At 39.2% G+C, this 13,550-nt stretch overlaps 1 protein-coding gene across 2 annotated transcripts in view; it reads right to left on the bottom strand.

Moving 5' to 3' along the window:
• Nucleotides 1–13,550, bottom strand: part of SPIDR (scaffold protein involved in DNA repair) — a 195,854-nt gene that overhangs the window by 119,931 nt on the left and 62,373 nt on the right. For both annotated transcript variants that reach the window (XM_039549214.1, XM_039549215.1), the window contains exon 8: nucleotides 1,133–1,352. In XM_039549214.1, the coding sequence (XP_039405148.1) occupies nucleotides 1,133–1,352 (220 nt within the window). The remainder of the gene's footprint in view (nucleotides 1–1,132; nucleotides 1,353–13,550) is intronic.

Raw genomic sequence — 13,550 nt, 5'->3', positions numbered from 1 at the left:
ACGGAACTAAGTTTGTAGGAGAGAGAAACAAGAAGAAAACAGGCAAACAAGACCAAATGTAAAGCATGAAAAAAAGCCTGTGAAGGAAAAGATAAATGAGAACAAAAAAGGGCAGTGAATTAGAGTTATATCAAACTAGGACTTAATTAACATTGAACTGCATTTTCCCTTTGCTACTGATCTATTTACTTCTATCAATAGTTGTATCTGTAGCCATAATAAACCCCAAATAAAATATCTTCTCTTAGTTTTTGAATTGGCTCCAAAAAGAGTTAAGCAAAAGATTACAAATTGGGGAACTCAGAAAAGATTTGTAGCTATCAATGAAGATAAAAACCAGGTACAGACCTTTGCAAAACAGGAAAAAGTATTTTGCAAAAGGATATGGTCAAACGCTAGAGATAGCTGGAGGCTAAAATTCAGGTAATGAATGCTGAAATACATAAGAAAAATATTTCCTCTTCTACAATTTTGGTGGAGGGTAGTGAAGAGAGGTGTAATATTCCCACTTCAAAGTTCCCCATAATTTTTATGAAGAGTAGTCCTTCCAAGCTACAGCCACCACCAACCAGCTGTTTTACTAGACATTTCACACTTTTTGCTACCCCTTAAAATTCGGGTAAATAATCCAATTCAGAAAATAATCACAAATGTAGACCAAACATCTTGAAGAATACCAGAACGGGTTGCGCTGAAGAGGGACTCACAGAACTGAAGACTGAGTGCTATACAGCTAATACAGACTTTTCCACTGAAATATACCCATGCTCACAACAACAGATGAGCATTCCTGAACTACTTTGCTACCAGAAAGTATGCACTTTATTGGCCTTATCATTGATAAGACATTGCTCAGGCCTTTCTAGCGCTCTAAACATGAAAATATTAAGTGAAAACACAACTGAAGCCCTGAGCAACACTAGAGGCATTATGATACACATTTAGTTGTTATCTGAGCTGTCTTTAAGGTATCTGTCAAAGTCTCTCAAGCTGCCAGAGACAGATGACCACAAGAATGCCCTGCTCTCCCATTACCCTCCAAGGTTTTTCCTACGATAGTGCAGCCAGCATTCTACTGACTCCTCTTCATTCTGCAGTGCTACAGCAAATGTGGCCCCTTCTTCTTACTCACCATGGGGGATAGATGTGGATGACGTCCTGTGGTCTGCTCTTCAGGTGAGCTGCTGTCTCTCTTGCAAAGAGGACTTTGAGTATTGGTTCCTCTGCATTGATGACAGCATCCTCGGGTGAAAGAGTACCAGGAGACTGTTCCAGCTGCTGGCAGATGGCAACTTGTATTGTGCACTCCTCAAATATTTCTAAGATCTTCACAATTAAAACACTAGATTTATCTGGAAAGAAAATTAAAATGAAAAATAAAAATGTGCAGTCTGGATGAGGAGAAAGAAAGTAGTTCTGGAACTCTAAAGATGTGCATCCCTCTGCGCTCTGCACATCTGTCTGATCCTGATAAATCCACATATGAGCAGAATACACAGCTTTATCAAAAGACCTGTGTTAAGCTTTCACAGTAATTTTTGTTTTCTTTATAGATACTATTAACTGTAAAGAAAAAATCCCACCTGCACTTCTTCCAAATACCAGTGAAATCACAAACTCACTACAACAAGCCCTCTCCCACCCCACCCAAACTTTTAAATCTTGCAACTCATTGACTTTGTTCAGTTTTTTTTATTAGATACTGCAAAAAATGCATTTATTTACAAACAGAATAACCAAACACTGTGTTAGAAGTGAAGTTGTGTTTGCCTTCCTTGACCTTTCTCAAAGCAGCAGCTGTCAGGAACCAAGTTAGAAGAGTACAAAGCATCTAAAAGCTGATGATTCACATTGAGGGACAAATGTTGAGAAAGAAGGAGTAAGATGCACTGCCTAAAAATAATTATTGCAAAACTGATCATCCATTTTATCAGTAGGCAGTCAGGGCAGAAGGCTCTTGTTTTAAAGCAATGTGAACAGATACAGGCATCCACACAGATTGATTCTAAGCACTTCTGTCTACGCTGAACAAGAAACAACTTTGCACTGAAATGAAAAGGGACTCCTTGGTCCCTTTGCAGTCTGCATAGGGTAGCAGCTACCCAGACAGACCTCAGCCTGAGCTGTAAGATTATGTAAGATTTATTCTCATTCTCACCTAGCCTTACTCAGTTCTGCACTCTGGTCACTGAGGGGAGAACAGTTGTTACCCTGCTGAATGCTATGAGCATTTAGTGGGGCAAGACAGGGTCCCAGAGGACAAGGGCAGCAGAGCCCCAGTTGTACCCTTTTTGATTTACAAGTTGCATTGGGAGAAACACAACATCCCAAGAAAAACAGCTGATATAAATTATTGTCTTCCCACAGCAAAGAAGAAACAGGGGAGGAACAGTGAACGTGATACTGGAACTTAACAGCAGAGCTGTACTAGTTATTTGTTTGTTTATTTTAAGGCTCATTTCACAACTGTGAATGTTTTTCCTTTGGAAAATAAATCAAAATATTTTAGTTTGAGTTTATGAGAAACTTCAAAAAAAACTTAACCCAACCCTCAAGAAGCCCGAACCAAAGAAACTGGGCCCTAAAACCTTTTGAATTTATTCAATAAAGTTGAATTCTACAAAAATAAAATAAAAAAATTATGTCCTTGTCTTTATTAAATTTCATACTGAAACTGAAATAAAGCAATTTGGAAATATAAAACTAAATTGTTCTCAAAACCACTTTCATGTGAACCAATTTTTCATCACATGCAACATACTTCTGCAAAGCATTCTGCTTCCCCTGAACTGGTATTTTCCAGCAGCATAAAGGGTTCCACCAGACAGTCTGACACAAGATGTACATAAGCCAGTTCTGTCCAAGCCATTACAGCTTGACCTCCTTTTCCAGATCTGAGAAGTAGGAGAATCAACCCTTTCTGCCAAGTCCTTTGAAACTGACTGATGAAGAGAGATGGTCGTCATTGCTGCTGCTCCTCACTGCTGTCACCTTCTCAGAGAAAGCTGTGACATCACAGTGCCACTCCAGATACTCCCTACACTGTGTTAATGTTTGCTTATGTGAAAATTCTGACAAGGGTGAGCGCTGACTAGTTTTCTATGCCTGAAGGGAAGGGCTTAGAATATTCTCACTTGAATTCTGTTTTGCCTGACTAGCTGCAGTTGTGGTCCTCTGTCAACCCCAAGTCATTTGGCACGCATAAACAAATTCTCCTGACCACAAAAATTCTCATCCTTTAAAGTAACTAAGCACTTACCTCTTCCCTCTAGACATACTGCACAATTTGCATTTGCATCCACTTTAAAAACCAAGTCACAGAAAAATCGGTTTCAATTTTCAAACGCACCAACAGTTTATTAAAAAAAAAAGTATTAAGACACTTGTGAAAGGGACTGCTCATCACTTCTGAACTATGCATTTCTTACATGCAGAATTTTATGACAATTCTTACTAGTCAGCAGCTTATACGTTATTCAGCTGATACAGCAGGTTGATGACAATGAATGACAGCCTAATAACATTTTTCTTTAAATAGCTCTGACTGTAAAACAGTTAAAAATACTAGGTAAATCAAGAACTATATCTGTATGAAAGTCTCTAAAAGACATTGGAGTAAAAGATATCCTACCAAGACACCAGAGTCTCTTGCAAGCCTGAAGTTGGTGGAAATACCGGGAGCTGATACTAAATGAAGCAGAATGCTTCTACACTAAAAACATCTCAACTTCAACAAGTAGCCAAGTCTCACACTTGGCACACATGCACATTCTACAGAACCACAATCTATTTGTTTATTTAGATGCACAGAGATAGTTTAGTTTAATTACGCTGAAATTATTATTACTGCTGATGATAGCGTTCTCTTGAACAACATGGAAAAGCACTTTGGATTGCTGGCACATGATGAAACACCAAAGTTCAGAATGTAGCTTCAGTTTTAATACATTTGGCTCTTGTATTGTTATGTCAATCAAAAATAAATCAAACATATGTGGCTGCACACTGAAGGGCAAATCTGTGGGTGAGGAGACAGGCTGGATCACTGCAAATTCTATGGTTTCCAGAGTTTACTTGTTTGTTCATCCATGTGAAAAGCTCACTTCAAGGTTTTGCAATGTTCTCCCTCAGCCTTGGATAACTTACATAAATTCCCACTTGCTTGCTGAAGTTATCATTCACTTACTTTCATTTGCAAAGCAGAATTACAGCCCAAGAAATGCAAACACACAGATGTGCATGTCTCATGGCAATACCTAGTCATATTAAACATGGAAAAATACCTTACAATTGCATGCATTTTAAAAGGTGCAGTCAATAACTGTGCTGCAATGGTGCCCACTCCTACACTGCAAATTTCTTCATTTCACATTCTGCTGCCCAGAACACTTATGGATTTCTTTCTTCAGGGTTAGTTTCTATGAAAATCAATGAGCTAATCCAGCTAACCGCAAAGCCACTTCAGTTTACTTACTTGAAGGTAACCTTTATTCTCCCACCGAAAGACAAATACACAGGCATGCTCACAGAGAGTGAGCATACAGCTGCCTGATGCATTTAGAAATCTTCCATGAAGAAGCAATCAGCAATTTGAGGACTGCTTAACAAAGCTCTTACAGAATCATAGAATATCTCAAGTTAAAAGGGACCCATAAGGATCCTCCAGTCCTGCTCCATACATGATCACCTAACACTAAATCATACAATAAATGCTCCTTGAAATGACAGGCTTGGTGCTGTGGGGAGCCTGTTCTAGTGATTGACCATGCTTTCAGTGAAGGACCTTTTCCAAATATTCAATCTGGTTCCAGATGCCTCTGAAACAGTGAAACGCTTGAGGGAGATAAAGATGGAAACCCACATCAGCCTGATCAGTGTGAGACATAGGTGCATTTCTCAGCAAAGCCCTGGGTGCTCTGAGCTCGGGTGACAGAGCTGCAGCTCACTGGTCCTGGAACACAGCCTAACATGGACAGCTGCCCCTTCCAGCATCTCTCTGTAGCCTTCACAGAGTCAGCTGGAAAGTCAGAGAAAACATCCACTGACAAAGGATCAAGGATCATTTGAAATATCTGGCTCCATGAGTATAAAGACAGGGTTTATTCATCCCAGGAGCATGAAGTGTAATTCAATCCCTGATACACAAGGCTTAAGGTGCTACAAAGAAAGACAGAAAGGCACTGATAAATCTGGCTGAGTATGAATTTTGCAGAGGTATTTGAGAGGTACAATATGTGTCCTCTAAAGAACACCATCTGAAAGGAGAGGATCAGCCACCAAGGCCTGTAATGCTCCCTCACTTCTCGCAGAATTTTCTGTAAGAAGAGAAACCTTCACAAAGTTATGCTGGCCACTACTGAATCGACATATTGGTCATGGAAAGGACAGTGTACAAGAAAAATCAGGTACTAGTTAGGAGCTAGGTTAGTCACATCACCTTTTGCAGAACACCACTGTGATAAATGCCACCCACTGAAAGGAAACAGATAGAAATCATCGCTAGATGGACCATGATCAAACAATTTGGTTCTTCCACACTTTGTAAGTGTGGGTCCAGAAGGAGTGAAATCCACAAGAGAGACTGACTGGTGGGAGGAACAAGCCATGTAAGCAAGGAAGCATCTTTGGTGAAGCCTTGCTGTGATTGGCAAGAATCTCCCTCACCTCCCAGACAAGAAACAAGAAGCTCTGACAAAGATGAAGAAATCCTGATCCAAACCTAGGCAAATGGAACATCAAACTCTCACTGCTACTGTTAGCAGAACCTTTGAAATCAGGGAAAGGTCTTTTTGGCAACAGTAGTAATGGAACAAACCTGGCGGTGACCTTGGGCATAATTTCCAAAAAAGCCTGATGCTCCATAATTGTGTGATCAAAACAGGTCTATATTGTATGTGTGGGTTCAGAAAAACAACCAGTAACTTTTTGGTAGGAGAAAAACTTTTATTTAGAGCTACTAAGAACACAGACAGTAATTCTGGTTTAGAGAAAGTTCCTGAGTCAGAGGTCTGTGGGAGGTAATTGGGAGAATACTTTGGGAAAATATCACTGAGTGTTAGCCCTGTTAACATTTTTTCTAGGCATTTTGTTAGCTCTTGTCACTGCCAGAAACAGGATCCTAAGCTAGAGGCACTTTGGTTTAACCACCTAACAGATCTGCTCTGACATACATAGCTAATTATTTAATTCCAGGTGTCCTCTGGGATGTTGGTGTCTCACCCCAGTTTGTAACCCAGACATGAAGTAGCTCAAACTGCAATGATAATTCCAGTGCCTGGGAGATGAACAAACAAATTTCACACTGAATGCATCAGTTTCCCTGGGTACTTATTTTAATTTTTGTTTATTCCTTTAGTACACAGGGTGATGCTGCCCATCAGTCATATACCATGTCATATACCATGGCATCAAAAAGTGTTTCGACACAGTACTTTGAAGATGTTCTGCATTTACTCAGAATTCCAGGAGGGTTAAAGAAAAAAAAAACCAAAAAGAAGAGGAAAAAAAAAAGAGGGGAAAAATGGCAAAAAAAGCTTCCCATTCCTTTGGAGATCACAGACCCTGAGGTCTTGAGCCTTTTGAAGACTTCAGATGACTCTACAGTCTCTGGCAGACTGAATGCCCTTAAGGTTCAGACCTAACATAGTGGCTTCACAGCAGACACATATATTTAAGCCACATCAACACTGAATGTACATGCTCATAGATGATGCACTGGCCATGCCAAGGGCAGCCTAGGAGGAAGGCTAAGAAGAAAGCCAGCGTGCTTTGACTCTCAACAACCAAAAAGCAGTCTGGAGATGAGAAAAGGGAAAAAAAAAAACCATCAAGGAGCTCAATTTAAAAAAACAAATGTTCAGACATTCTGGCTTCAGTGCCTGAAATACAGCTCCAAAGTTTGTTTTAATAACTCTGTAACTACCAATAAGGAAGACAAATGAGGAGGAAAATATAGAAATTATGATCTCTTGGGAGCCACATATTTTATGTTTCTCCAGTGATACAGTTACAGGAAGCTGAGCACACTGCAAGGAGAGAATCCATGGCACTTGATGTATGGAAATGCATCAAATGTCGATCTCAGTAAGAACACATACAGTTTCACCTCACTCCAGTGAATTTTGCTAAAATGCTGCTGTTCCAGTGTTCCCAAAGAGCACCTGTAGCCTTAAATGGAAAGTTCTCAAAGGGAACAAACTCTCTTTAGAGCCAGTCAATAGAACTCCAGCAGCAGAGCAATCTCTACAAGACCTACAGAGTGAGACAAAATGTTTGTTTCAGGACATCAAACTGAACTCTGCATGGTTTGAACGGGCTAGCTGGAATAGCCAGTGCACCTCCACACATACCAGACCAGCAGCAGTAAGAGTAACACCACCACATCAACAAGAGCAAAACAAAGCCACGTTTATGACAGCAGATACTCCTAAATTTTCCAATTTTCCATTCTTCCTGAAAATTTAAAAATCTTGCAATGTTGCAAGAATGCACCTCACCCACAGGGCTGAAGGATGTTACATCTGAACATAACAATCACATGACACAAGGCATAAATAAGTTCCCAAAGCCACAGTACCAATGCAGAAAACAGTGAACTACAACAACACAGACTACATCTTACAAACACAAAAGAAAACTGGAGCTTAGGAAAATGCCAAGCAGTGAATGGCTCTGCTCCCCTGAGCATTCCAGAAAAAACCCCAACTCATATGTAAGCAGGAAGGAGAACAGAGTGGAAATTATTACTATTGTGATAACAAAAAGTCTACAGTAATAAGGACCATATAAACACCTACAAGTATACATGTGAACTATCATGAAAAGCAAGACTGACAAAATAGAACTCCTCAGCTACAAGACTTATCTCACAAGTCACACGGATAAAAGAGACCAAGCAAGCACAACATGAGGCAAAAGGAAGACTATTTCACCACCTTCCTTTAAAATCAATTAAAAAACTACACTCATGCAAGGAGCGCTTTCTAAATAAAACCATGACAAACTCATAAGAAAAGGCAAGGGAGGAACATGAGATTGCTTGAAGCCACATTACTATTTGAAAAACTGCTAACAAATATATGCTTTGTGCAAAAACAGTGAGGACAATTTGTATTTGTTCTTACCAGCTAAACAGTCACAATTCTTTATCTTAGTGCTATCGGAATGATACGGGGAAAGGACAAATGCTTTTAAGAAAAACAAATTACCGTCACTTTTCCTCAACTATCAAACTAAGAACTATCAAACAAATCATATACATGAACTGCATTTTAGAAGTAAATTTGTACTGTACCTGACATATCTAGTTGACATTTCTAAAAAACATGGCTGAGAAGTTATACTTCCTCTTAACTGGGAAATTCTTTAGAAATACACACTATGCAAAATAGAGGTGTTACACTCAAGTCAAATTTCTACTAATCCTAGCTAAAAGCTTTTATAAAATAAACTTTCCCACTGAAAGTATTAAGAATTATGGGCAATTGAGGTTGGGAATAGTACTCATTGCACAAAGAATGAAAGTCACTTTCTGCCTTTGGTTCCGATGAACAGGTCAGACATACATTATGGAATTATAAAGGAAACAAATAAAATTCCACTTTATGCCTTGTTTAATAAGGCAAACTAGCAACACTCTTGCAAATTTGTCTCACTCAGTTATTTTTTTGAAGGCATTATTTCATCCCAGCATCATTTAACTTCTGATTGTCAAATGTGGTTCCAAAACTGCAGTTAGTAGACACCCTCCTGGGACATCACATCCTATCTGCAGTGGAAGAATAGCCAACCACTTTCTGGTTCAAGCCACAAAGTTTTACTTTCATTCTCAAGCGTAAAAAGTATAAAATGTCAAATTACAAGCATAAATCAAAACAAAACCATTCTTTTGCTTGGCATCTCATTATTGTTCTTCCTCCTCCCTCATGTATAACTTGCAGGTGCAGGCATAACAAACTCAGCAAGCAGGAAGATACCAAGCAGGTCCTTGAAATCCAAAGTCAATGCTGAAAACCAGCTCTGGATTACAAGGTTTTCACAGCCAGTACAAAACCGTTTGGTTGCCATTCTGATCTATAAATGTTATTATTCTTCCTGGGCTGGTAACTTCGGAAGCCATTCAAGAAGATTTTTCTCAGAAACACAACATGTCTCTCGTAGGCATGATGGCTTCTTGCCACATTTATATTAATTTTTAAAAGGCTGCTGAATTTGGCTTTGCTTTAAACACTACACATTTTTTATAAGAACATATGTAAGCTACTTAAAGAGACTATGTATGTCATTATTGTTTCTCATAGGAAAACAAAGATTATTGTTTGAAGAAGACAAGTTTACATTTGATTTTTTCCTTTCCAATGCTGTAACAAGTTCAGACAGTTGGCTAGGAAAAAGAAATCTGGCCACTTGCCATGTCTCTAATTTATATTACTAATTCTTAAGTAATAAAACAAACTATCAAGAATTAAGAAAATAAGCAACAACTAGCAAATCTCAGACTTCTGTGTTTTTAGAAGAATTTTACATAGTAAAGGAAACCCTATTAAGGGCTGCCCATGTTTTCTTCATCATGTACATGTTTCATGGCATTCAGGCTGCTAAAATCCTTTCTTCCCATCATCTTAACTAGTCACTGAAACTGGAAGAGAGGGGGGAGTGATTGTTTATACCCTCTTCTCTAAGGCTTTCTGCCTTCCACATGTTACATGTGAAACCCTGTCCTCATCTACAGGGCTTCACCCTCCTCCCCTCATGTATGTGTTTCCACTTGCCTCAGCAAACCGAAAATTTGTTGCCCCTTGAAAGTCACTTTTCCCTGAGATGAAGGAGCATTTTGGAAGGAAAGATCAATGGTTTTGCTTTATTGTCAGTTCAGTATTCACTACTCTCAAATTCAATTGTAACACAACCATGAATCTTAACCTTGGGTCAACAAATACCAAAAATCTTGCATCAGACTGCAAATGCTAGAGAAATGTTTCTGCATTTAAGGTGAAGAATTGTTTTGATGACAGCTGCAAGACAAAGAAAACCAATAGAAGATAGGATGCATCGAAAGCAAAATTTCAGAAGTTACAGTAGGAATCTACATGAGTTTGCTTTAAATATTATTAGTGTCCCCTCCCTATAGACAGGAAGGTTGTCTAAATGTAACTCAGAAAACCACGTTTTTTCTTCCAGCAGATGTTGACAGGAAAAAGGTTTGGGTTTTTGTTGTGGGTTTGGTTTATTTTTCTCTCTCTGTCTTTCAGCTGTCCAGATCTCCTCTTTGCCCAAACAGGAAACTTCATGGGGAAGTTGCAGCACTGCATACAGAAAAAAGCCTGCAAGTGGTCTACAAGCCCTTGCACAGAGTACCCTCAAACCATCAGCTTGGCTGATGAGAGCCTTGCTGTTATGTGGCCTGCACCACCACTCCCCTTTTACATCTTGTGAAGAACAGAAAATTTTGCATTTGTGGCAGAGCCTGACATTTGCCTCTGTTAGAGCTGAACCACAGAAAGCATCCAACCAACGCTGTGTGGCATGGGCAAACCCTGATATTCCCTCCCTTCAGGCCTCTGCATGGTATGGTTGCCTTGATTTACAGAAGTGGGATTCCCAATCACCTTGCAGAAACCCATGTCCTTGGTGAGTGCCTATTCCAACACAGGGACTGGCTGTAGAATGTGACCCTGCCACAAAATTGTCAAAATCTGAGAAAGCACAAAGGTTTCTTCTACCCTGCAGAATGAGTCAGCCAAAGTGAGACCCTGTGCACTGCATAAACACCAAAAAGTGCGTGCTGAAAGGAGGTGCTCTCTTCTGGGCAGTGATTCATCCCAGTGACCAAGAGGCAGCCAAACCACAATGGTTACTTACAGAAAGGGGTCAGGGAGGTAACAGACAGGAATTTTTAAAAAAAATAAAGCTGAAAACTAGGGGTTTTGAATAATATGGACATGGATACAACCTAAAAGTAAGCAACAGCAAAATAAAGGCATAGAATTCTGCAGTATGAAATGTCTAGTGGGGATGACAGCTGGAACTTCGGAAAAATTTTTCCTTAAATCTCAGATGTAAGGAGGACTTTAAACCGATCTCATTTGAAATTGCTCCCCGTTGCTTTAGCAATGAACTTCTGGTCTGCACGCTATGGGATATCCAAAATGACGTGACAGCTCTCCCAGCAACTAAGTTACTTCAATCCTCCACAATAATCTTCAGGCTTCTTTAGTAACTCAAGTGAGTTTGTTATTTGAGAAGTTCTTTCCTCTAATTCTGTGCCGAAGTCAGAAACTGTCCTGGAAACAACGTGGCTTCAAAATATTACTGGGCAAAACAGAGGGGAAACGAAATTCAAGAAGGTTCTCAGATTAGTGAGACACCCTTAGCTTGAACCTAAAGAGATGAAAGCTGAAAGTGACATGCATTTGCTGTGCTGACACTTCACATTCCTCACTAGAAGCAAAGAGAAGGTTATCCAGTTACATTACTAAGATTTCAACCATTCCGACCGATGTTCTCCAAACCAAACATCAATTTCATTTTGGTGACACGAAACATTATGGCCATTCTAAGAATACAATTATCAAAAATAAATTTTGCTCTAGATGAAAAAGTATCCCCAAAATATTATCACAGCTATTTTGATGATTATTTTATAATCATTATACTTTGGAATAAGGACTGAGAATTGGAAGTGAAATTTAAGCTGTGAAGTTGAAGTGTATTCCTAAATTTATGGCATGTTCAGCATTTTTCATAAATTTTAGCAAAAGCTTACAGGCTAATTGAAACAGTAGTTTGTCCTAAAGACTTCTTGTACAATTTTGTTACGATGGAAAAGGCATATCCCAGAAATAGTTCATCTTCTGCCAAAACTAAATCATCTTAAAGACACTCATCAGTATTTTTTAAACACACTTAAGAATAGAGCAAGGTGTTTTCCCATAGCCTTTTTTTCATAAAATGCTAACGAATCCTGACTCATTTTCTGAAAGAAAGAAGAAGAATCAAAGAAAGGAATTCAGCCAGGGGCAGATGTTTAGCATGGAATATTTCAGCCTAGAAGCTGGTCTAACAAAATGTTGAGCAGCCAAACACAAGGTTTTGTAATGACACGTGAAACTAGGACAAAAAGAATATTAGCATGTTAGCAATGTTGCAGGTCTGTTACTACACAGTACATTAAAAATCTTCATTTCGTTAAAAAGGCAAGCCTATTCAATGTCTATTTCTGTCCCATATTTGAGAAGCAGCAAGAGGATGTCCTCACACCACATACAAATGACGGAGTAACCTCTCATGATTTTAAGTGAGCAGGCCTGTATAATTTTCAACATAGCATTTCTGAAAAGAGCTGGCTAAAGACATCTCTGGTTCCCTGATGTCACTTTCTAGTGAGTATTCAGATAATGGTGAAATTCCAGAAGACTGAAAGGACTATGATATTGTGCTACTATTCAGGAAGGGCAAACAAAGTGGCTTACAATAACTGGAGACCAGCTAGCCTGACATCAGATCTAGGCAAAGTGACTGGAAAAATAAGCAAGGAATTAAGGTCAGAAATACAACGTGCTATTCTGCATGGGGGGCATTTTGAACACACAGCATGCAAATGGCCAAGGGATGTAAGCCCTCTAAAGCTCCAGTGAGAAACTGAGACTGAACTTTAGCCAACAGTTTGGGTGTAACTTTAAATCATACAACCTTCTTATGAAAAATCAACCATTTTCACTATGAGCAATGCACCTTTTGAGTGGAATGCAAAAAAAAATTAAAATTCTGAGAGTTAACTTTGTGAATTGCAGTTAGAGCTTTTTACCAGTGGAGAATTATAACTGAGTAACAGCAATTCCAGCAGGACTTGCAAGTAAACACTCATGGTATTAAATGGTTTAATCAGTGACATAAAGAAACTGTGTGAATACCACAAACTCAAGCAAATCTGTGACTAAAAGAAGACAGGCTTGAGCTACACAGTGGTCTGAACTGCATGGTTAGCTGGACTACTTAAGTAAAATCAACCAGGCTACAGCACAGACACTTCCTTGTGTTTAGGCAGGAGAAACAGAAAGAGTAGCTGGAGAGTGGGAAACAGCATCTCAGAAGAAAAACAGCTGTAGAGGTTATGAAATCACACTGGACAATCAATTCAAGGTGAAGTCCCAGCACCATGCTGTGACCAAAGCCAAACCAGACTCAAACACTTATCACAGGCCTCAAATACCCAGGAGGCTGAGGAGTGAACTAGACCTGGCCAATGATTTTAATGAGACTAAAACTGGAAGAACACATACTGAGTTGCTATCCTTGTTCCTAAGACCCTTCTGAACAGTTCAAGAGGGTACAGTAAAAAGCCATGAAAGTCACTTGAACACTGATGAAAATGCTTTAGAGACCCTTAGAGAGCTCAGTCTGTTTAGTTTACAAAAATTGTGAGGCAGCAGAGGTTTTGCTATGCAAGTGCCAGAAAGGGAAAATGTCACATACTAAAGAAATCTGTAAGGGAGAAACAAGAAACAAAACAGGGGAACTGAAGCCAGACAAATTCACATTTGGAAGAAAAA

This window comes from Corvus cornix, chromosome 2 (genome assembly GCF_000738735.6).
Source record: "Corvus cornix cornix isolate S_Up_H32 chromosome 2, ASM73873v5, whole genome shotgun sequence".
Taxonomy (NCBI): Eukaryota; Metazoa; Chordata; class Aves; order Passeriformes; family Corvidae; genus Corvus; species Corvus cornix.
Note: the sequence above shows the minus strand (reverse complement) of the source record. Positions and strands in the feature narration are given on the sequence as shown.